This window comes from Phalacrocorax carbo, chromosome 6 (assembly GCF_963921805.1).
Source record: "Phalacrocorax carbo chromosome 6, bPhaCar2.1, whole genome shotgun sequence".
In the NCBI taxonomy this organism is placed as follows: domain Eukaryota; kingdom Metazoa; phylum Chordata; class Aves; order Suliformes; family Phalacrocoracidae; genus Phalacrocorax; species Phalacrocorax carbo.
Genome location: NC_087518.1, coordinates 41190258 through 41213056, shown reverse-complemented (window position 1 = coordinate 41213056; position 22799 = coordinate 41190258). Strand labels below are relative to the sequence as shown.

The 22799-nt window shown below is 42.4% G+C and overlaps 2 protein-coding genes across 9 annotated transcripts in view; one reads left to right on the top strand and one right to left on the bottom strand.

The window, feature by feature from the left end:
- Positions 1-500: 500 nt before the first annotated feature.
- On the bottom strand, positions 501-21015 carry DNAI4 (dynein axonemal intermediate chain 4). 4 transcript variants are annotated; one of them, XM_064454864.1, is made up of 17 exons: positions 20754-21015; positions 20040-20202; positions 19020-19210; positions 16824-16933; positions 16443-16599; positions 14825-14964; positions 13470-13628; positions 12788-12982; positions 10680-10930; positions 8491-8577; positions 6620-6771; positions 5390-5547; positions 5071-5192; positions 4265-4363; positions 3386-3612; positions 2431-2584; positions 501-655 (listed from the first exon to the last, which is right to left on the bottom strand). In XM_064454864.1, the coding sequence occupies exons 1-17, from the start codon at positions 20786-20788 to the stop codon at positions 611-613; spliced, it is 2445 nt and encodes an 814-aa protein (XP_064310934.1). In that variant the 5' UTR covers positions 20789-21015; the 3' UTR covers positions 501-610. The 4 variants fall into 4 exon arrangements, with proteins under 4 accessions (XP_064310934.1, XP_064310936.1, XP_064310938.1 ...); XM_064454866.1 differs by lacking the exon at positions 12788-12982; XM_064454867.1 differs by lacking the exons at positions 501-655; positions 3386-3612 and having other exon boundaries at positions 2437-2584.
- MIER1 (MIER1 transcriptional regulator) overlaps positions 20920-22799 on the top strand; it is a 42819-nt gene continuing 40939 nt past the window's right edge. For 2 of the 5 annotated variants that reach the window (XM_064454873.1, XM_064454870.1), the window contains exons 1-2: positions 20920-21220; positions 21671-22018. Coding sequence is in view for 2 of the 5 variants with exons in the window: in XM_064454872.1 (XP_064310942.1) it covers positions 22357-22365 (9 nt within the window). In the remaining 3 variants the exon portion in view is untranslated. Of the gene's footprint in view, positions 21221-21670; positions 22019-22200; positions 22366-22799 lie in introns of those variants that run through there. The other 3 variants (XM_064454871.1, XM_064454872.1, XM_064454869.1) reach the window with 3 other exon arrangements.

The window sequence follows — 22799 nt, the reverse complement described above, 5'->3', positions numbered from 1 at the left end:
AGGAGCTTTCAGGAAAGTGTAAGTGTGGAATAGAGTGAATTTAAACCGCAATTTTACATTATTCTAATTTGTCAGGGAATTAAAAAGTTGGTCTCTACTTTTGCCTGGTGTGGGATGATCTACAGCTTGCAGGAACAACTGGTGCCACTCAAAGCTCAGCTTTCACCCTCAGCAGTGGTTTATGGGATGACAGACAAGATAGATGTGATGAAAAGTCCATTCATTTACTGTATGATTGCATGGGAAGATATAGACTACATCTGGTAAGGACTTAGGCTGTATTATAGAGTGGCCTATACAGGAGGTGATATTGGCATTTTTGCTGAAGGAGAAAAGAGCTTGGCTGAAAAAAACAAGGAGAAAATACCCAAGGAGAAAAGATTATGGAGACTTCTCTATTACCTTATCTGTATTATAGGGAAGGCCAGCTGTGTGGTTGTCTAATGAGGGAGACTTCCAGGGGAAAATGTACAGCATTTGAAAGAAGTTTCTAACCAGTATGGTTTCAAAGAGAAATTTTAATGATTGAAAAAGAATAAACTGTTTATGTTAATACTTCTATGTCTTTCTTGCTGTTTACTGACTGAGAAGTGGTATCATTTAGCTACTGTTAAATAGCTACAGCAGGACCAATTATGTCATGTAAGGTATCAACCTGTAAAACAAGAGGGAAAAGGAGAGCTGTATGACAGTGTAATTGCAGTATAAGACATGCAATGATCCAAAATTCATATTACAAACTGAGAACAGAATTGCTTGTGCAGTGAGCATCCAGAAAGCAGGCTAAGGTAATTTGCATTATGTCAGATGATTCTTCTCTGTAGTTCTGTTAATACTATGCTTACCTCTAAAAATGCTCCTTGAAAATAGCACTTTTTGGCAGGCCTGTTTGGATTGCATTTGTAGCATCGTATTTAGCATTGTACAAACATCTCTTTTGTTTATAAAGGAAATTAATTTTCAAGATGATACATGTATGGTAGCTGTACTTCAGTGTGATTGCCCCTAAAGTAATTGTCTCCCTTTAGTGTTAGCTGTAGTATGGACCCTGTCGTGCTAACTCTTCTAAGAAATTGCTGTTATCAGAAGAGGGAGTGAAAGAAATGGAGGATGCTGAAAAGCGGGGCTCCCTCTAGCTAGTGAGGCTCTGTGACTCAGTTACCAGTTATGCCACGTGCCCAAAGTTTGTGAAATTAAGCACTGATATTTTTAGTCCAGTTCTGGTGACATAGCCAGGAAATTATCCCTATACTCTTACTAACTGAAGAACTACTCTGCTTAGAGGACTTGGGCTGCTTCATGGTGATTTGTAGGAAAAAAACCCACTAATTTTATTTTTGAAGTTTAACAACAATGGCCTCACTTTTAGTTTTTAAAGGAAATATCTTTTTGCTCTGTGGTCTACAGCACTTGGCAAATGAGGCTGGTAATTACCAGAATTCCTAAATGTAATGCTGACAATTGTGAATTATTAATGCTTAATACCCTAAGAATGAAGGTTAGATTAACATCAGCATTTTCATTCTGTCCAACTTAAGTTCAGTGTTTTGCACCGTGTAACTCAGAAGGGATTTTAAGAAGTACCAGTCCCACTTTACAAAGTGGGAACCCAAGCCCAGTAAACCAAAGCTACTTGCTGAAAGGCCAAAGGGAGCAGGGCAGTTCGGGGCTGCAGGCCGCCTGCAGATAGATCCTGGAGGGAGGATTCACCTGGTGCTGGAGTACCCAGGGTGGCATCAGGATTTTGTACCACAGATCAGGCAAGGAGGGCCCAGTGGGGCTTTGGTATAAATTAGCATTGATTCACGCAAAAGTGGACAGAAGGGATTCACAGTTGACATCAGTCAACTTTTATGATGCTGTTGAAACAGAATCTATGCAATGGTGCAATTGGAAAGGAACCTAGTTGTAAGGCAAGTCAAATTCTCTCATCATCCAGGACAGAAAAGCCCTCACTAGGATAATAGTGGCTTCTAAAAGAGTGAAGACAATACGGAGCCAAAAGGCTACTGGGTTTGCCATCACCAGCAAAGTGAGACTATCTTGGTGGTGGCCAGGAGAGGGCACGTTGTTCCTGCACTGTCAGCAGGTAAGGGCATTCTGCCAAACACAGTCACCTGCAGACAATTGCATTTAGAGGAAGCTCCACCTTCCTGCCCTTGCTGCGAGTGTCCCTCTCAAATCCAGCTGTGGTGAACCTCTGGATCTGCAATCAAGTGAAACCTAAAGTTCGTCATTGACTTAACTGTTCCTGAAGTTGTTAGTGGTATGGCATGCAAAAGAGCAGGAACCACCTCAGGTTTTAATGTAATTCCACCTATTTCAATATTTATTAGCCAGATCTTTAACAGAAACTCCATCCTGAGGAATGAAGTACCAGACAAGCCTGCAGGCCTCGGAGGACCACCACCTTTTCCTAGTGAATCATACCTTATTACTGTTGGGAGCAGCCAGGTTCTGCAGCTCAAACACACTGACTTCTCCTTTACTGTCCCCTACGAGAAGGCAGTTGGTGGTCTTAGCAAAGAGTACAGATGTGAATTTCACTCTTGGGTTGGCAAAGGAAGAGATCACGGGGTACAAGCTGCAACCCAACAGAGGCAAGAATTAATAGGTAGCATTGCATTTGCCTGAGTATACTAACATGTAAAGTCTAGCAGTAATGCAGGCCTGATAAATGTGCATATTTTATTTTTTATGTTCTAGATTAACTAAAAAACTAAGAAGTGAGGCAGTGTTTTGCTTGGTCTCTACCAGAACAAAAATCCCAGCTGTTATTAACTAAGATACCATGGTTGCCTAAAATCTGTCCTATTCCTTAATATAGGGGGGTGGGGGCTGAGGGAGGGTTAATATTTTTATTATATGAATAATTTGCTGCTTGCTACCACAAGATTTGGTGGGCCTCCTACTCCACTGCTGGCTTCATGCTGTCATAAATACTAAATAGTCCAGCCCAGCGGTACAAGGGCACAAAGTAAGCTGCACATGAGATGTGCACCTACTTTACAGTAACGGGAAAACATAAGAGGTATCTGAAATTCTGACCATCTTATCTTTATAAAAGGTCCAAAGTAGCTCGGTTTTGTTATTTTTACCTTTTAACTACACAAGTGGTAGAATCTATGATTTCTGCAGGGGAAAAAAAAGAGCAGTTTTACCCTTTATCAGTTCCATAAGGCATTCACCTCCTTATAATCACAATTCTCTGGTAAATACCATCTGCTTTTACAAAATGAGAATTTAAAAATGCATTACTTTCAATAACTAAGAAAGCAAATGGCATGGAGCTGTCATGATCTAATAACAATATTGATTAGGCAATAATGTGTATTCTTTGTGCCATCAAGTTTCAGAATCTTCTTTGAGAAAAGTAATTACTTACGTGCTGACACTAAGATCCCAAATTTCTACTCTGCTTTCATTTGCTGCTGCAAATATAAAGGCTGATTTTGGAGACCACATGATGTCATGAACAAAAGCAGTGGTGGAACTGAAAGTTAAAATAGGCATCTGTGAATCCTGGTGCCATAAAATAATGCTCCAGTCTGCCGAGCAGCTTAGGAACATGTCAGTGCTGAATGGATTCCAAGCAACTTTGTACACAGGACCCTTGGTGTTTGGGAAAAAAAACAAAAAAAGAACTTTGTGTTATTCTAGAGCTACAGCCTCACAGGATGATTTTTAATAGTGACCTTTCATGGAAAGCCCTGACTCTCCTCTGACCTTCATAGCAAAACTAGCATCGTGTTATGTGTACCCCTAGAAAATTAGAATGCATCAGAAGTGATAAGACAGAAGAGATCTTAGGAATAAAAAGCATTCAGCTGATTCTGTCCATCCACCAGTTGTTAAGAGAAGCTGATGCTGAAAGACCAGCTTCTTGGATGAAGCAAAGACTTTAGAAAAAAAGAGGTGCTGTTGAAGTTCTGCCATCTTTCGCTCAGAGGTAAGACTATTTAACTGTGGTTTGCAGGGTAATCATATTAGTGATTTTCTTAAAATAAAGGCAGAGCTAAAGCTTTAAAACAGTTTATGGTAGAAGTTTTAATATATTACTTTGTAAAAAAAAAATCCCTGTGGCGTAGAAAGTAATCCTGCAAGACTGTGATGCTTTATGCTATGGGAATTCATTCCTAATATAAGAAAAGTTTAGGTTTCTTATGTTGCAGGTATTTTGTTTAGTAAATATAAGCAAACTATTACATTTGTGAACTTAACTGAACAGCCTCTGCTGTCATTACTCTTTCTATGTATCACTCACCTTATGGCCTCTGTATGTCTCTAGAAACTGCTCATTGCACAAACAAGAACACTTGTGGATATGACCCTCTTCTGTTCCAGCAAGATAAAAATCAGTATCCTGAAAGAAAGGTAAATGTAGCCTAAGTTGGATTAATCTATTTATCACTCATCCAAAAATCTATAATAGACTGGATGAGTTTGGCAGAGACAGTCCTCTGAAGAACTATGGTGGAGTTGCCAGGATGTTGTGTGTTGGTCTGCTTGCATGTGTGCTGCAGAGGTGTATGTGCAGTAGATATAGTGGTGCCAGAATGTGTCAGATTTGCTATGTGTGTTCTCCATATATGCAGAACATATGCTGTGATTTTTGACTCCTGAAAATCTCAGACATTCCGCGCTCCACATAGGTAAATGCATGAAGTCTTCACATGCTCTGACAACAAAATATTCAGCTGCATAAAGAGGATAAGCAGAGTCATCTAAGTCCTAGACTCGGGAGATGTTGAATAGTCAAATTCTCACTGATTTTACCAGCACACAGAGGAAAGCTACCCTAGGATCTGGCCCAAAGCAAATGTGAGTACCATGGCTGAAATTATACTGTTGTTCACATGCAGGGATCACTTGCTTGCTTTACCATATCATCTATTTTGGGTAAAACTGTTATTAGCTAAGAAGTAATTTGTTTCAGAACTAAATATGCTTTAAATACCAGTGCCAAGTCCCAGGCTAGCGCATGTTAAAGTAGCTCCAGCTGAGGATCTCACCCCTGCTGCATAGTTTTCCTGGATAATACTTTAGCCAGGATGGACTGTTTGAGCCTACCTTTGGATGGAAGTCAAAGCACATTCCAGCTGCCTGTCGAGATATCAGAGCTTCATTTTTCCTTTCTTTCTCACCTGGTAGTTTTTTCTTCTTGCTTTCTGTTCGCTGTATTTTCATCAGATCTGTGCAAATAACGAGTTTTTGTCAAACAGGTATGTGACAGTGCTATGAATAACTCATGCTTCTTTGGAATGATCAGCAGCTCTTAAATGTTTTGTGCATGATAACTGTCATAAAGAATGTCACCTGAAATAAAATGAAGCAGCTGCAATTTCAGGTATTATCCCCCTGCAGAAAAGCTGCAGGGGAAAATGCTTACCAGTGCAATCTAGTCTTTTCTGTATAAGCCACTCAGTTATTCGGCCATCTGCTGAGATACAGATTAATCTCTCTTTTTTGCCATCTCCTGTTGCACCTCTGTCCTGTTCCACCCACCTCAGTTGCCATACAGGACCTGTATGTTTGTTTGAGGATTCACTGGGACAAAAGATGCACATGATAACTCATATATGAACAAAGACAAGACAATATATTTGAAAAATAATTAACCTTCCACTTTGTAATGAACATCTTGTCTTATGACAGAAATGTTCAGCTTTTCTTAAAAAAAAAAAAAAGAAATCTGAACATTGGCTGTTTTCTCCAGGAATTTTTTTTTTAATCAAACATGTTTGATATTTAGTTTCATGGCACTGTTTATGTGCTGACACACCTTTCATTGATACCTGAATCATGAAATGAATCTGCAACTTGTAGGAGAGCACCCTAGACCTGGGGAGTCGCCCTTAAGGCAAACAGGTCCCCGATCACCCCCACTATCTCATTTTCTTCTTAATTCCGGCTTATCCCATTCCTATTCTCATGTTCTTTCCATTTTTGGTAAGTGGAATCAGTGAGAAAACACCAAAAGCTACCACTGGTCTCCCATTAGGATTTATTATCTGGGGTGGGATTGTCTGGTTAGTTAGTACATGGAGTACAAAAAGATACATGGTGGTAACTTCCTGCATTTTCATAAAAATTCAGAGCATAGTACTCATTTGTCCCACCTTTCCAACGTGGGGAACTCACTTTGTGAGCACAGCAACAATGCAGAGAGTTTCATACCCCAAATAAGGACCAGTGGCATTAAAGTAATGTAAGCATTTATTGACAGAAATAAGAACAGAAAATGATGGTAGTGCAGAGGGACAAAGGCAGTGTCTGAGGATTTGGCTCTGTCGGTGTGAATAGGTGGATAGGAAAAGTCTGGTTAGCCCACTCTGGCCCTTCCAGGCATTTATGCGCTATCATAAATTTTTGTGTCTGCAGTTTTGCTCCAGAAACTTCTAGTATTTGAAAATATTGTTTATGTAGGCATTTCCAGTCAAAACTGGAAGATACTGACAAAAGTTGGAAAAGAAAGAATTGTGCAACATCCCTGAGCATTCACAAGCCTTGCTTATCAGGACTGTTGCTCTTCCCTCAGCTTCTCAGTTGTGGATATTCTTCTATTTGTTATTTGCTAAGACATGACCAAGGTGGAGGAGACGGGAAGTCACAGCCTTACCTGCTGTCCAAAAGTGTGGCGTTGTTACAACTCTGTACGTTATAGATTGCAACAGAACCATTGTACATTCCAACTGCTAAAAGATTCGGGCTTGCCATAGAAAAATCCAAAGCAGTAACACCGTGCTCACACCGGAAAATACGCTCTGGCCACTGACCAGTAGAAAAATACAAGAATGCTTTAAGTTAGTGTCTTAATTTACCTTGGTCTTCTCAATAGTGGATATAAATTGCCAGGCTTTGCTGGAAAATTCAAGTGCTGATGACCATAGTGACTACTTCTAGAGAGAAATTAGGTACTATGTTCTAAATGGTTCAGTTTATTTCTTGCTGCCACTGATAAAATTAGGAAAAAATAAAGACTATGCAGAAATATTACATTGTCAAATAAGTTAGATGGGCCTACTCCAAATCAAATACCTAAACATCAAGTTGTCTAAGATTCAGCTATATGAGTACAGTGTGGGGGTTTTGTTTGATCTGTTTTTTTTTTTCTTTTTAAAACAAACTTGGAATTTTGGAAAATTTCTCCAGTTGTTTTCTATCTTGTAATGTGAAGGTAAGTACCTTTCCAATTACAGAAACTTAGCTGAAGATAGAATGCAATCTAGTGTACCTCAGGCAATCTGTAAACTGCTATTTTCATGTTATTTCCTCTATGTAACCAAAGAACTGATTCAGCTCGAAGATTAAATCCCTAAAGTCACTGCACTGAGCTCTTGAAAAGGGAACCAGTAGAGTGTTAGTTTGCAAAGAACTGTATTTCTGTGTGTATGCCAGAGCTTAGTTCTTAATGTTAGGCACTTGAGGACTACGGTGGCGTCAGGAAATCACAAGAGTATTTGGTTTTGTTGATGTGATGAATATGCATCAAAGACTTGAATCTGCATGATTTAAATTAGTCTAATACACAATTTTGGGCAAGTGAAGTTTGTAGAACAAATAAAACTAAAGTTGTGTAATTTGACGGCAATCAGGTGATTTTTGCTGTGTCGCTTTGTAACTGACATTTCCAAGTTTTTTTTTAAAAAATGGCCTGTTAAAAAAGGATCACTTTTCAGATGGATATGTAAAGGTGTAAATATTACATCTATGAAATCCACTGTCTTTTTGACAGTTTTATGAGAAATTAGATTAGATAATTATATTTAAATATATATAGTTTTTCCCCCTTCAGCCTAACAGAATTTCATGGTACAACAGAAAAGGGATTGGAAAGGATAATCCTTAACTTTAAAATACAGATGTTCTCTGTAATGGGAGTTTGGAAGTATTGACCAAATGGTCTATAGATTTTGAAAAACAAAAGGTAAATAGATTTATTTTCACATTTGCTGTGCTCAAGACTCTTCCATTCTAAAAAATAATTTCTACACACCTGGGTCTCCCCATGGTAATAATGAAACAGATTTACAGTCTTGGGTAGATCACCCTAGGGATTGGAAATGGGATAGAGAGATCTGCATTGCTAAGTTGCCTAGCATAGACTGGTACTTCCTGAGAGTTGTAACCAGCTGTTAGTTGTTTGGTGGCCTGTATGCAATGAATTTAGTTCCTGTGAACAGATGTCCATGTTACCAAAGCAACAGTACAGTCAGCACCTCTGTTGGAAGTGTCAACTGAGAGGACGGACAGGCACAGAACCTAAACTGCTTCCTACAGACACTTTCTTTGAGTCAAGATTGAAGCACATTCCTAGGTACTGCAGTCAGAATCGATTTTTCAGATATGTGTGGTCTGGGCTAGCAAATTCAACCTTACTGGCTAGGTCTTGCTTTTTGAAAGAGGAAGAGGGAAATAAATACAGCAGAAATAGTATAGCAGAAAAATGCATTGAAGAAAAAGAAAGAAAACAAACTGGCTGCTCATTACCATAGGGTTCTTCAATGACCAACAGCAAGCCAAGCCTTTCTTCTGTTCTTTAAAATCAAATGCTCTGTAACCAACAGCTAAAAGATCCTAAAAGCACAAGTTAATAGATATATCTCAGTTTAACTTGAAGTTCAGGTGTATATTTTTAAAAGGCAACTTTCTGCTAACAGTGACTCTCAGTGCAAGGTCTGGAAAAATAATGCTTAGGTCATATGCAAGTAGAATAACACAAAAGAACAGAATTTCAGAATTTCTAGAATACTGGAAACTGGTTCAACTAAAAGTGCATTCATAGCCACTATCTGTTGTATTTGCAGTCCCCCCTCCCTGGCTACCATAAAAATATGTCCCTTTCCAGAGAGGAATATATTCTATAACCGTATTTTAATTTGCAGTATTTATGGAATACATAACAATACTTCTGCGTTTCTCTCTCAACGTTAGCTGTACATGGAGCTTCAGTGGCCACTTCAAACTCCTAGCTTTTAGCTCTCCACAGTGGGGTCCAATGAATTCTGTTCATTCCATAAGTAGAAGAAAGAACAGCAACAAGACTTCAGTCTTCAACTCGATTAATTTTTTTCCTATACACAACAAGTAGTTTGTGAAACAAACACTTTAAAAGTAGGTATTTGTTTGCCCCTATAATTCTAAGACTGAAGTCTACAAATGTGTCCAACTTTACAATATTTGGGGATTTGGTGTACTAACAGTATGAAATGGTCTTTATTTTCTCTCTTTTTTTCCCCTTGGGGCAATATTACTGGTTTTATGTTTCTCATCCTCACCTGCTTTTTACCTTCCTTCCATTCATTATTTTTTGTTGTGGCCATAAGAGAGCTCTGTTGGAAAAACTGAGCCTTACATTACTCTGAAAGTAGAGATGTCTGAGTCATTCTCACCTCCACTGAAACAAAATTAAATAAACTTGGGCCAGCTGCTCAGAAATCTGTGCCTGTTATTATGCATCTTATCCTTAAAATTTGATTATTTTATTGGGAGACTACTGTTAGAAACAGTATCTAAACTATCATGAATAAACTCCATCAATGGTGATAAAGTTTGGTAGTACGGGTTTACATTTCAACTTCCAATTGTATAACAGACCAAGTCAATTATCTTAACATTGTTCAGGTGTCCGCCCATTGTAAACTGGACCAATTAAATTAAATTCTGGACCAATTAAAGCTATTGTGATACATTTGTAGGAAAATCCTAGTGCAGTTGTCCAACATGTAGAATAAATTAGCAATATTGTTATATGGAATTACAAAGTACAGAGAGTGGAATGCAAAGATAACCTACCCCTGTTGGTAGGTTGGTACCAGCATCCCCCGGTATCAATACAGGCTGGGGGATGAAGAGATTGAGAGCAGCCCTGCAGAGAAGGACTTGCGGGTACTGGTGAACGTAAGGCTGGACACAAGCCAACAATGTGCACTTGCAGCCCAGAAGGCCAACTGTATCCTGGGCTGCATCAAAAGCAGCGTGGCCAGCAGGTCGAGGGAGGTGATTCTGCCCCTCTGCTCTGCTCCCCACCTGGAGAGCTGCATCCAGCTCTGCAGCCCTCAGAACAGGAATGACATGGAACTGTTGGAGCGGGTCCAGAGTAGGCCACAAAAATGATCAAGGGCTGGAGCACCTCTTCTATGAATAAAGGCTGAGAGAGTTGGGGTTGTTCAGCCTGGAGAAGAGAAGGCTGTGGGGAGACCTTATTGCGGCCTTCCAGTACTTAAAGGGGGACTATACGAAAGGTGGGGGCAACCTCTTTAGCAAGGCCTGTTATGACAGGATAAGAGGTGCTGGTTTTAAACTAAAGGAGGGTAGATTTAGACTGGATATTAGGAAAACACTTTTTACTATGAGGGTGGTGAAACACTGGAATGGATTGCCCAGAGAGGCAGTAAATATCCCATCCCTGGAAACGTTCAAGGTCAGGTTGGATGGGGGCTCTGAGCAACCTCATCTAGTTGAAGATGTCCCTGCTCACTGCCGGGGGGTTGGACTAGATGACCGCTAAAGGTCCCTTCCAACCTAAACCATTCTATGATTCTACCTGACTGTAGTGATGAAGCCATCTCTCTTAAGATCCCTCCCAACAAAGTACACCAAAATCAGGAATTTGTTTACACCAACAATTGCTTATACCATTTTGTAAACAGCTTAGAAGAAGTGATTTGTTAACTCACTGGGTTTACTTTGCTCCAAGCCATACAGCTCACACTGTGACCGTTAGTTAAATCACATACATATGACCACAGCCGTTCCAGTCTGGGAGGTACAATATCTTCTGGGATTTTATTTAGATCAGACAGAATTGATGGGTCAATTAATGCTTTCTTCTGCTCTTCCTTATCCTCCTTTTCCTTGTTATGCACTTCCTGTTTAGCTTCTTTCACAGCTGCTGCTGTTCCACTGGTGTCTGATGTAACATTGGGATCTAAAATGCACAAATATGGTAGAGTCTGAGTAGTAACATTTCAGTTATCTAACTCCAGTCATTCACATCAGAAGAAAAATTTGCCCTTTCAGAAAATATTTTGCAGAAAAAAAAAAAAAGAGTGAAGATTTGAGGTATTAAGGTATCCTGACTTCTAAAACTGTGGCTAAAATGTCGATATGGAAACAGAAGACGGCTGAATCAGGCTGTAGTGTGCCAGCTATGCTTGAAGTGTTTAATGAGTGAATTTAGATACCCAGCAACAAATTATGAATTTATGCTCACCCCCCCACCAGGAATGTTTGTAATTTGTCATATTTAAAAATTATTTTAGACAAGGATTTTTTTCAAGTTAGATGCCAAATTTTAAAGAGCCACACTTGGGCACTGATGCTGTAACACCGCAGCTAAGTTACATGATGCTGTAATAAGTTGCCTGTTACTTGGGAAAATGTAGTATAGACCATATTTTTAGACTGCGTTTGCTAAGTATTTTTTTGTTTCTCACCCCTTTATTTTATGTAATGTGCAAATCACAAACTGATCTCAGATCACTGTTAACAAAATAAGAACACAATAACTGCCATATTATCAGAACAAAAGTCCTCCTGACCAGTATTGTGCTCCAGCTGTAGCTAGTTCCTGAAGAGTAACAGAATATAAGAGGTTCATTGCCTGAGAAACTGAAACTTTCTATGACACTGTCGTGGGTCAGCCCCAGTCAGCAGCTAAACACTACGCAGCTGCTCGCTCACTCCCCCACCCCTGTGGGATGGGGGAGATAATCAGAAGAGCAAAAGCAAAAAAATCCCCCAACTTGTGGGTTGAGAAAAGAACAGTTTAATAATAATAAAAAATATTGATTATGATAATAATAACAATAATGATAATATAATGAAAAGGGGAAAAGGAAAAAAACAAAACCACAAAGGATACAACTGCTAACCACCCGCTGACAGATGCTGCCAGTCCCCAAGCCACAATTGCTGCCTCCCTCCCCCGGCCAGCTCCTCCCAGTTAACATACTGGGCATGACATTACTTGATAAGGAATATCCCTTTGGCCAGTTTGAATCTGCTCTCTCAGCTGTGCCCCTTCCCCTCCCAGCTTCTTGTGCACCCAGCAGAGCATGGGAAGCTGGAAAAGTCCTTGACTAGTACAAGCACTACCCAGCAACAACTAAAACATCGGTGTGTTATCAACATTGTTTTCATACTAAGCCCAAGGCACAGCACTATGCCAGCTGCAGTGAAGAAAATAAACTCTATCCCAGCTAAAACCATGACAGGCACAAAGAGGTACAATACAATAAAAGCCATGTGAATCTACCTTATTTTTTTTAATCGCTGTGTTACCTTGGAACGCCTGTAAAAGGTAAAATATTACTTAGCACTTGGGCCCAGGTAATGCCTCCTGCAGTCTCCAATGAATATACTTTATGTTAGACACTGACCGTCTGTCAGGCTAAAACTTCTGTTTATCATCAGTCACCTTATAAAATACATTTTTAAAAAAGACTTGTAAAAGACATTCCAGTACAAAAAATGTTGGAGAAGTAGCGGAAATAAATTTGTCAGGAAATAAATTTGACTAATATTTTGAGTAAATCTCAGTTTGTGGTGATAAGGGGAGATGAGCCAGCTCAGAACTCACTTATTCAATTCCTCCACCAAGTATGGTAGGGATGTCTGTTAAACTGTAAAGTCAATGTTGACATCTCATAAACTCTCCTTTCCTTTCTCTCTTTTTTAAATGACTCGTCGTCTGTAAAGACATTCAGTGAGGGACATAATTCCATGGCTTTCAACAGTATGCAAAACCTTGTGCTGAAAACAGGGTAGCCAAGAAGAAACAAACCTATAAGGACAGGAAACTGCCGATAAGCTGCAAGTTTGGGTTGAAAAATATTCTCCATTAAAATCCTCTCCATGAAAAATAAATCCTGCTGAAAGTTTTCTGATGTTAATATAGCTGCTGAATGACATTCTGCCTCTTCATGGTTTCTGGCAAGGACAGCACTTTCTGAAATCACTATAGAAGACGTTGTGCTGCCTGACAACAGATAATATGGGAAAAAACAGTTTTAACATAATAATACTTTGCACATAAAAGTAAAGGGCATAAGAAGTCTCCGCTTCCTTCACCTGCAAAAAGCATAGAAGAATCTAGCATCATTAAAAAATATTTCCACTATTAACTTTTTCTTGCTTTAATTTTGTTTTCTTTTATTGATCAAATACTCAGTATGATGAGATACTGGAATTTTTCACAGTTGGTGTTTTGCTTCTACCATCTGAAGTAAGTTAGTACCAGCAAACTTTGTCACTGACTATATATTTATTTAAGATCATTTATGACGGCATTGTACATAAAAGGTCTTGGTGCAGACCTATCCAAGATTCTTTGGCAAACTGTCTTTCAAGTGCCAGACAGGCAGACCAAGCATTTTCCTCATGTAGTTTTCACCACACAACATAGTGATATGCATGGTTTAGAAGGATGAAAACACAGCAGAAATGTAAACCTGGTAAAATGTTACCTCTGTCAGAAGAGACAGATGTAGTCTGATTGTGCTCTTTAGTTGTATGAAATTTGCTGCTTTTCTCAGTTGTTGCTCCGCTACCTTCTGCTTTTGACGTAGGTTCTATTTCCGATACGTTAAATGAATCATACAAGTCCCAGGAAGTGACCATCATCCCTAGAAATGAATTACACTGTATTATACAAGTCTCTTGTTTCAGTACATTATTATAAAGGACTACATACAGCTGAACAAAGATTTACTTTTTGTACTGCACTCCCAACTGTTCGTCAGAGGGGCTTTGAAACCAACCGAGCGTCGGACAAGGCTGTAGCAACAGCTGTTGCTACAGCTGCAGCAGCTACATCATGGTCTTCTGGGTGTGTGGCATCCCTTCAGCAGGGCCATCTCCCAGTGAAACAATGTTGTGTAACCTTGCCTTTGTGTGCTCAGATTTTCAGACATAGGTTGGAATGAGCCCTGCTGATGCTCAAGGCACACACAAAAAGGGAAGATATGTTTTCAAGTAAGTTTAATATCTATTTTACTACTTTTTTTTCCCCCACTAATTTTACGTACACTAATGAACACAAAGAAAAAAAGTTTGGAACAGCATTCCCCATAGTTTTCTTTGTCCTCCTACACAAAAAATGTCCATAATGAGGCAAAACTCAGCACACACATCTAAAATCTTGCTGTTCCTCTACAATTTTTTTAGAGCATTAAGGTTGACCGTTTTGTAAAATTGCATCTATCTTTTGAGACTGTCAAGATTTTCTGCTTTCCCCAAGATTTTAACTCTCGTAATAGAGGTTCTCTTCTTTGCATTATGGCAAATAGAAATAGAAAAAACCATCACTGAAAAGTTATGGGGAAAATAAGGGAACTGTATCTTTTCACATTCCAAGAGCATAGCTGAGTATTAGGTGACGTTCTGCCTCCTAAGAAGCACACTATGCTTGCAAAGTGCTGAGGCAGGCAGGATGCAGCAGCTCTCAGCTAGTGTAAAGACTATTTTATTGCAATGGCTCCAGTGTACCAGTACCAACATTCAAGTTTTAGGAGGGGCAGAAAAGGCCACCACAAATCACACTAGCCTGTCTGAACTTAAAGCTCTGGAAGTGAAAGTTGAGGCAACATCTTCTCCTGCTTAGAGATGGAAGAAAGAAAAAGCCCCTTTTATCAGTATCCTGCCTGTATGCGGGGAGTCTTCTGAGGTCCCACAATCTAGCTGTATGCTAGCACTTTCCCAAATAAATATTTACTAAGTAAACTGAATGTAAAAATAAACCCAACCGCTAAGGGTACAATGTAGTAAATGAGAGCCTGTTCTTATTAAATACTCTTTCCTATATGGTACTCAGAAAGTTTACCTTTGTCTTCCATGATGATTTTGTCACATTGTACGTCTTTGTTCTTTGTGGCTCCATTAATGGTTTGCATCATTTTTTCTACAAAGCGATCATTACCAGGTCTATTTTTGCAAATGTCAACATAAATCCTATTCCGCGCCCTCAGAAAAAAAAAAAAAGTATCCTGACTTTCTGAAAAACATTTGCATTTGAATTCTTAGTGTATTTAACCACAAGTTGAACAGGAGAGGATACCCCATGTCATGAATTTACTGCTCAGGTTTTTTTTGGATTGCTAGATTTTATTTCACTCTATATATCATCTTCAGTAGCTATTTCTGACCTTGTGATGCTGTTCTAAAACAGAAATGGCCTGTAGAAGTAGCCATCAGCAAAAATACCTACTCCAACTACCTTTGCACTTCGGTGGAATTCAGAGTTCAGAAAAACGTAGCTCTCATCACATGGGAATGAAAGGCAGTGCATCCAAGAGACCAAAAATGAAACTAGTACATTTCTATTTCATTCAGCCCTCAGGTTCTACAGGAATGGTCAGTGGGAATTGTGAAAGTTTTTCTATTATTTTGGTTTCAATAGTCAGATTAGTCAGCAGACATAGATTATACCCCGCCTTAGTCCACCAACAGGTTGCCGTGCTCAGGAGGAGTCACTGTCTGTTGCTATATACAGTTGGCAATATGTGCTGCGTACACCAGCTAAGTCTGATTCATAGGATGCTCTTCCTCTTCCTTCTTCCCAAAAATCACACCAGTGTGATTCACAGACAGTGGGGGGTGGAGTCCTACCATGAACTTTGTGTGTATACTAGCAGAAGAAACTCACTCATCTAAGTTGTTTGACTTGCCCACTGCAGTATGCTGCACCTCAGGCTTTGGGGCTTATGTCTACAAAAGCTGTGTGGCAAGTCTATTAGTCTGACATCTGTCAGAGGAGAATTTCGCTGCACTCTGTCCCAGTCAGCTCCTGGGAGTATGGGAGTAAGCTAGAAAACTATGTGTTCTGGGTTAACTCCCTACCAAAGTTCATGGTAGTCCAGGGAGGAGACTCTGAAGTGGAAACACACTAGATGCAACTAAGGAGAGACACAATATTTTAACAGGCAAGGTCACTTGCGGTGGGGTGAGGTTTTTTCTAGCTAGGAGCTCTGTGAAGAGCTTCAGAGGAAGCCAAGGCCTGCCTAGATTGTTTATATCTTTGTTATTAATAAATGATTAGCTGTAAAGCTACACACAAGGATCAGTGCAGAGGTTTGCAGTTTCTTACTGTTTTCATTAAAATTAAGTTGTGTAATTCATGTATACCACACTTCTCCATCTTCTCTTTCCCCCATCCGTGTGTGTTCTCTGGTCACCATCCCCTGCTTTTGCTAATCTGACTTAATTTATCAGTGACAGAGGGTATGAATTTGATAAACAAGATGGAATTGCAAGGAACTTAGGCTGTCTTGTCAAAAGAGAGACTCAAGCCCGATATGGCTTTAAACAAAGGTGAAATGACACATTGTAGTAGTCAGAACACTGCACCTGCGTGTGAGCAGCCTGTTCAGGACTCTGTGATCAGCAGAAATTGGGTGTGCGGAGCATACTAGATGTATGTACACAACTACCAATATACATACAGAACTCTTCCAGCATCTTCTGATTCTACAGACACCACAACAGATGGCATATCCAATATCCAGATAGTGTCCGTCTCTGTTAGGTAAATATCCACTCTTCTATCTAAGTCTGCTTTTGTCAGTTCTTCATTTACCTCCTCTTGCCTCACCTGCACAACTGAAAAATTAGATGAGGTTAACAAGCGAGACCCTTCCTGCTCTAAATTTAAAAGAAGACAAATTAATTCTAAAAGTATTGTAATAATCAGGAGCCAAAACTTGTAAGGTACTGAGTTCCTTTGAAGTGCTGGGCATCTCACATCCACTGACTGCAGTGTCTCACAAACCATAGCGCTCCAAAGAACAGTTTAAATCTATAATTATACAGTGTATGTTCTTTACCAGATAAGCTAACGGTTGTGTCTTGTTGAGAGCCAGGTTCTAGTATTTCATCTAGTATGGACTCAGTTGTTGATGCGTTTGATATAGATGTACTGCTGCTTCCATATGTCCTTCAGTAACAAAGAAATAAACAGAAATATTATGTGAGAGTCCAGATGTCAGTTAGCAATGCGCTACAAAAATAGCAGCGTTGTTATCAGGATAAACCATGGAAGACTGTAAGAGCACATACAGCGATGCTCGCATTGTAAAAGAAGTCATAGAAGGCTTAGGAAAGAAAATAATGAAATGGCTTGAAAAAGACTTAAAAAGGAAGAATTCTTCTGACAGCATAGCCTGAGGCATTAGAGAGCTGATGGAAAAGAAGCTATTGAGCTCTCAGATTCATTGTGACCACATAATAACATGAAGTGTTGGCTACCTACTGTGTGATAACGCATACCCACAGATAGCACTGTTCTCAACCAGACTTTAGATCCTTTGGTATTTTGCATGTGCTGAAATGTCTCTGAAATGCACAAGAAACTCACGTTAAGGGATTAGCTTGTTACAAAAGAAATTGGTAATGTTCATGGAAGGGATGGTTGTGATAACGAGAAGTAAAACTCAAAACTTATGTATAGTTGGGAGGTTTGTCAGCAGATTTTCTCCACCTCAAAAGCCAAGTGTGAGCAATTATAAATATACCAAAGGCATTTGAAAAAGACAGTTTTTTAATATTTGTATTTAAAACTAAAGTTAAATAATTTCATTTTGTCTTTTAAATGAAGAGCTCTTGTCTCCAAAAAGGATGCGTTTAATTTTTAGGAGATACTTTGTATTTTTAAGTCATTTTTTGTAAATATTTTTTTGTTAATATCCCTACCTCTGGGATTATCCTTTATAACAGCTAGCCTAGGAAACATGACAAAAAGGTAGTTCTCAAAGAGCAATCTCTTCTCAGAAATCACAATGGCATTAACTTTGCCAGAGAAAACAGTAAACAACGCTGTTCTTTAACTTGTATTTTTTTTCCAGTGCTGACTTTACTAGCCTTTTAGTCCCTTTGACTAAATAAATAGCATCTCCTTCCATACAGTTTGAATGTGTACACACCATTGGATAAAGTGATGTCGTTCATTATTTTTCATTTTAAACACAAATAGCTATTTACCTTCTTTTGTATGACTTAATTGAATTTGTCAGCCTGAAGATAAAATGTCTTAAGTCCATTGACTTTGTTTATTCCCTCTGTACTGAAGGTTTGTAAATTAAAGCTAGTAAGTAGTGAAATACATAATTTAGCAGTTTTAACTCAAAAGTTTTTGTATAAGAACATTTTTTGAAATGGACACATAATCACACAGAGGTAACTTGCTTAAACTAGCTTAAAAGAGAGGATTTTTTAATGTTACCAATATTTTGATATTTGAACTGAGTCAAGTTTGTAAAAAAGATTGTCTGTACTTAATAAGTATCATTAAAACAGACAATATACTTTAAAATAAATTTGTAACTCTTCAGTGAAACCAGGCCTTTGTTTCCAAAGTATTTTTCCATTCTCACAACTAAGTAGATATTTATATATTCCAGTTTTTGAAAAAACAAGCTTGGGAAAGGCAGACAGCATCTGAAGTAGCTCAAGGTAGTATATTAACGAGCTGCAAATGCCCTTTTTCAGCTGTATGGCCTTGTTCAGACAAGCAGAACACAACCTCCTCTACCTTTAAGACAGTGTTTTGCCACAGATCTGTGTATAGGGTCTATCATAACTTTGTATGCAGGCCTAACCACTACAAAACCTGCAGTTTGGATGCCCATATTTTTTAACTGTCAGGTACTCATCACCATCTCTAAAAATGGTCCATTCTGTTATGTTACATAAAAAAATGGGGTTTAGGAAGGAGAATTTTAATAAAATTAGAAATAGCACAGCAGTGTGTGCTGCAGTCTGCTTTCACCTGTATATATTAGCATTCCAGCAGTAGTTCTGACATAGTCAGTCACAAGTACTGACAAATTCCGTTTATTCTTTTTGTTACTATTCCTCTAATTTTAAATGATAACTATGACTGGCAAGTTTCTGTATTTTTGACACCAGGACTATTAGCCCTGTACAATTATTCCAGCCCCCAGCCTCTCTGAAGAGCAGATGTGTGGCCACTGCAGGGTAGGAACCTTGGGAGACAGGATTTAAGAGACAGTATATTGACTTACCTTGAGAACGAACGTAAACTAGCATTCACTCCTGATGTCTGATGCATGGAAAAAGAAGAGAGAAAAACAGATCCTGTGGCCCCAAAGTAAGCACTTGGTACTAAGACCTTGCCTTGCCTGGGTAGAACAGTACTTGGATCTGAATGGAAGAGTGGATGGGGTGTCACATCCTTTCCTTCATCATCAAAAACCTGAAGAAATATTTCAGTAATGATAATAGTTTCACTGTGTTCCCAAAATAAGTGACAGTGATGACACTTGCAACATGTTATGTTATCTGGAACAAAAAGAAGACCCTGATCCAGACTGTAACCTGACAGAGCAGATAGGTAATATCTCTCTGCAACTGATGCCTAATATACACCAGGACAGGGGGGTGAGGGGGGTTGCATCCCTGCTTTACCTTTAGGTTTCAGCCTTGAGAAGGCTGTCACCTTTGCCTGGGACTTCTTTGGAACTCTCTTTATAGAAATGGCTGCAAAATATCTGGAAAACCTACGTTCATCTCACTATCAGAGCCACTTCTTGGTCAACCCTGTTATCTTTTCTGGCTCATTTATTCTATAATGATACCAAGAGTGGCTAATTGATTGTAACTACTCATGCCAAATTAACAGTAGAGAGAAAGTAACAAAACAATTATGCATATTTTTTATTATACTGCTCAAAATATTTTATTGTAAGAATGTATTTAATAAGGTCCTTAAACAATTCTCAGATTATGTTATGGGAATCTTCTATTGATTAGGTAAAGACATTCAGGTCCTACAGTCAACATATCTCATGTAGATTCATAAGCAAGTAGTTGTCAGATTTTTTTTCTCGCAGATTGTTTTTGGACACTAATCATCATTATTTCAGAATGGATTAAGCTCTTGGATGATCTTTTTCCACAGCTCTTTAACTTCAGACATACCTTTTCTTTCCTCCTCCCTCTCGCATTTCCTTTCTGACAACTTCTTAACATCCACAATAACTCACATTTAAAACTTTTTAGTAAGAGTGTAAATGGCTTCTCACCCGTATGGCATACTTGTTACCCACGAGAGACCCCCTGTCCACAGCTTTGCCATCAGAAGTCGTGGATTGGCTTCTGCAACTTGCTGCTCTATTTGCACAGATGCCACTTATGATGCTCGCCCGTCTTTGGCTGCCAGAACTTGCTGCTGATCCTTGCCTTACCCTGAAATCAGCCGTAGAAGTTCAGTTTCAATCAACACAATACAAACAACCGAGTACGATCGCCAAATTACTTCTCCCTTAACGTTCATGAGTAGTTTAAAAGATTTAACCATCCACTGTGATAATCGTGAAATAACGGAATTCCTTCAGAAAATCTCCGTCCAGCTTCTGAGGAGGCTCTCTTAAGCGGTGATAGGAGGAGCGAGGCAGACAGGGGTGGGGGGCAATGCCTGCTATAAAATCAGAGCCTAAAAGACAGATACCAATGGATTTGGTTTTCCGGGCCTAAGCTTACAAACGCGAACTGATGTGGCAATAAAGGGGTGAGAGATGCAGTGTGTGGCTGCGAGCGGGGCCGGTTACACCGGCAGGCTGTCACGCTGCCGCCGCCCGCCCTTCCACCCTGCCGGCCTGCCCCCGCCTGCCGTGGCTGGAGCCGCCTGAGGGGAAGCCGCGCGGCAGGCCCCGAGCCGGGACAGCCCTTGCGCCGGCTGCCCGCGGGGACAGCGCTGCCGGGGACTCCCGCCCTGCCCCGCCCCGCCGGCCACTCACGGACGAGGCCGCCGGCCGCCGCCGGGGCCCGGCATGGCGGCGACACTCGGCCCGGGCAGCGCGTCGCGCGGTAACCATGGCAGCGGGCCCTAAGGCGCGGCGCGGGGATTGGCTGCCAAGGACGGCGCCGCCGATAGGTCGGGCCGCGGTGCGCGGGCTGCGCTCTCTCCCGCGTCCGGCCGCCTGAGGAGGGACCCCGCGCCTTGCCGCGGGGCCGCGGCCCCCACATCCCCGTTCCCCACTCTGTGCCCGCCGGGGCCGGGCCGCCGAGAGCCCGCTTCGCCTCGCCCCACGCCCCGGGGCGCCCGCCCCTCGCCCGGGCCGGGGCTCCTCCCATGCCGTCAAGGCCGCGGCAGCCCCCGCTCCCCCTTTGTCACTGAAGCACAAAGGTCCTCGGCGGCGCGGGGAGACGGGAGCTCCCGCTGTCCCGCCGTGAAACTCGGCCCCGGTGGCGGGGGTCGGGGCAGGTCTGGGCTTTTTTTATTGGGGGGGGGGCGGGGCGGAAGGTGTTAGGTTTGGGTTTTTGTTTTTTTTTCCCTCGTTTGCTTGAGTCAGCAAAGTTGCATGCGTGGGTGCTTTGCTTTCGGCATCGCCCCACGGGGACCATTTTTGAGGATTTAAAATGCATTTTATTGGAACAACTGGTGGCAGAGGAGCGGCTCCTCAGAGAACTACAGGTCGCAAACGGTCTGTGCGCCGCTGAAGAGGGAAGAGCAGGAGCTGGCGGCCTCCCAGCTTAGCCCCCTCTCCAGGCCGGTGGAGACCCGAAGCGGGGGGAAGAGCAGAGGCAGGCTTTCCCCCAGTAGAGGGGGCGGGCAGGATTTTCCAAAGTATTTAACAGACTGTAGCGTCCACATTTCTAAGACCAATTGCAATGCCAGACTTCTGGATCAGGAGCTCTCCCCTTTGCCTTGCAGGACTGTGCCTGTCCTCGTACCAGCCCTAGGACAGAACCGAACCTGGGCAGGTGAGACGGCGGGGGAAGCTTTAGGGAAAAGAGGCACAATTGGAACTGGATGTCTGTTTCGTTTGGGGTTTTTTTTCCCCTTCACGTAGGACCAGCCTAGCATTGCTGCCATTACCCCACCCAAGAGCGTCGCACACAGCAGGAGCCCGAGGCACGGGTCAAGAGCTGCTTCCTGAGGACCTCACCTCGCCGGTGAGACAGCTTCCACGGCCGGGCGGCTACCGGGTCGGCAGCCAGCGGCACCAAGGCCGATTTGCGGCGCGGGTTATCTGATTTTTAAAGCCGATGGTGCCGAGGGGTAAGTGGCCGGGGTGGGGAGCGGAGCGGGGAGAGGCCGTCCCGCCGTCTCACGGCTGACAGGGCGGGGGAGGGGCCTGCGCCCTGAGTGACAGGCGGGGGGCGCCCGGCAGGCTTCCCGCGCGGAGCGGGGTGTGGGGGGAGCTGTGCGCGGTGACGTAGTGCGTGGCGTGCTCCCTCCCTCCGCCCGCCCCCTCCCGCCGCTCCCCGGCCCCCGCCGCCGCCGCGCAGACCGTGACCCGCCGGCGCTGCTTCCTCCGCCGCGGCGGCGATGTGACCCCTCCCCGGCTCTCCCTCCGCCCCGCCGCCGCCGCCCGCCGGCCCGCCCGCGCAGCGAACATGGCGGAGGTGAGACCGCGGCGGCGGGGCGGGGGCCTGCCCGGGAACTTGTTGCGCGGGGCCGCGGCCGGGCGGAGCGTCCCGCAAGTTAGTTGTGGGGTCGGGGAGGCCGCGCTGGGCACCGGGGCGCTGCCCCGCGCCTGTAACCCTGGCGCCGCTGCGCTATCCCCTCCGGGGCCTGCTGCCCCGGGACGGGGAGCCTCGCCCCGGGGGGCCGGGGCGCGGGAGGGAGGGACCCGAGCGCGGGCCGGGCGGGCGGGCCCGGGACATAGAAACGGCGCCTGCCGCCCGAGGGTGGCAGCGGGAGTTGGTCGCCGCCGGGCAGGGGTCTGTGCCTCGTCCGTGGACCGGGGAGCCAAGGCTCTGCCGGCAGCAGCCCTCTCGGGGGGGGGATGCTAGATAGGAGCCCTCGGCTCAGCGGGGGACGGGGCCCTGCTCCTGAG

Excerpts from the sequence above, each read along its gene's own strand:
- DNAI4 (XM_064454864.1), bottom strand. The coding sequence starts at position 20,788 with ATGCCGGGCCCCGGCGGCGGCCGGCGGCCTCGTCC. Across the intron at positions 19,211-20,039 it reads GTAACAAGTATGCCATACGG|GTTTTTGATGATGAAGGAAA; the intron begins GTGAGAAGCCAT and ends ATATTTCTTCAG. Across the intron at positions 5,193-5,389 it reads GAAAAGACTAGATTGCACTG|ATCTGATGAAAATACAGCGA; the intron begins GTAAGCATTTTC and ends TTATTTGCACAG.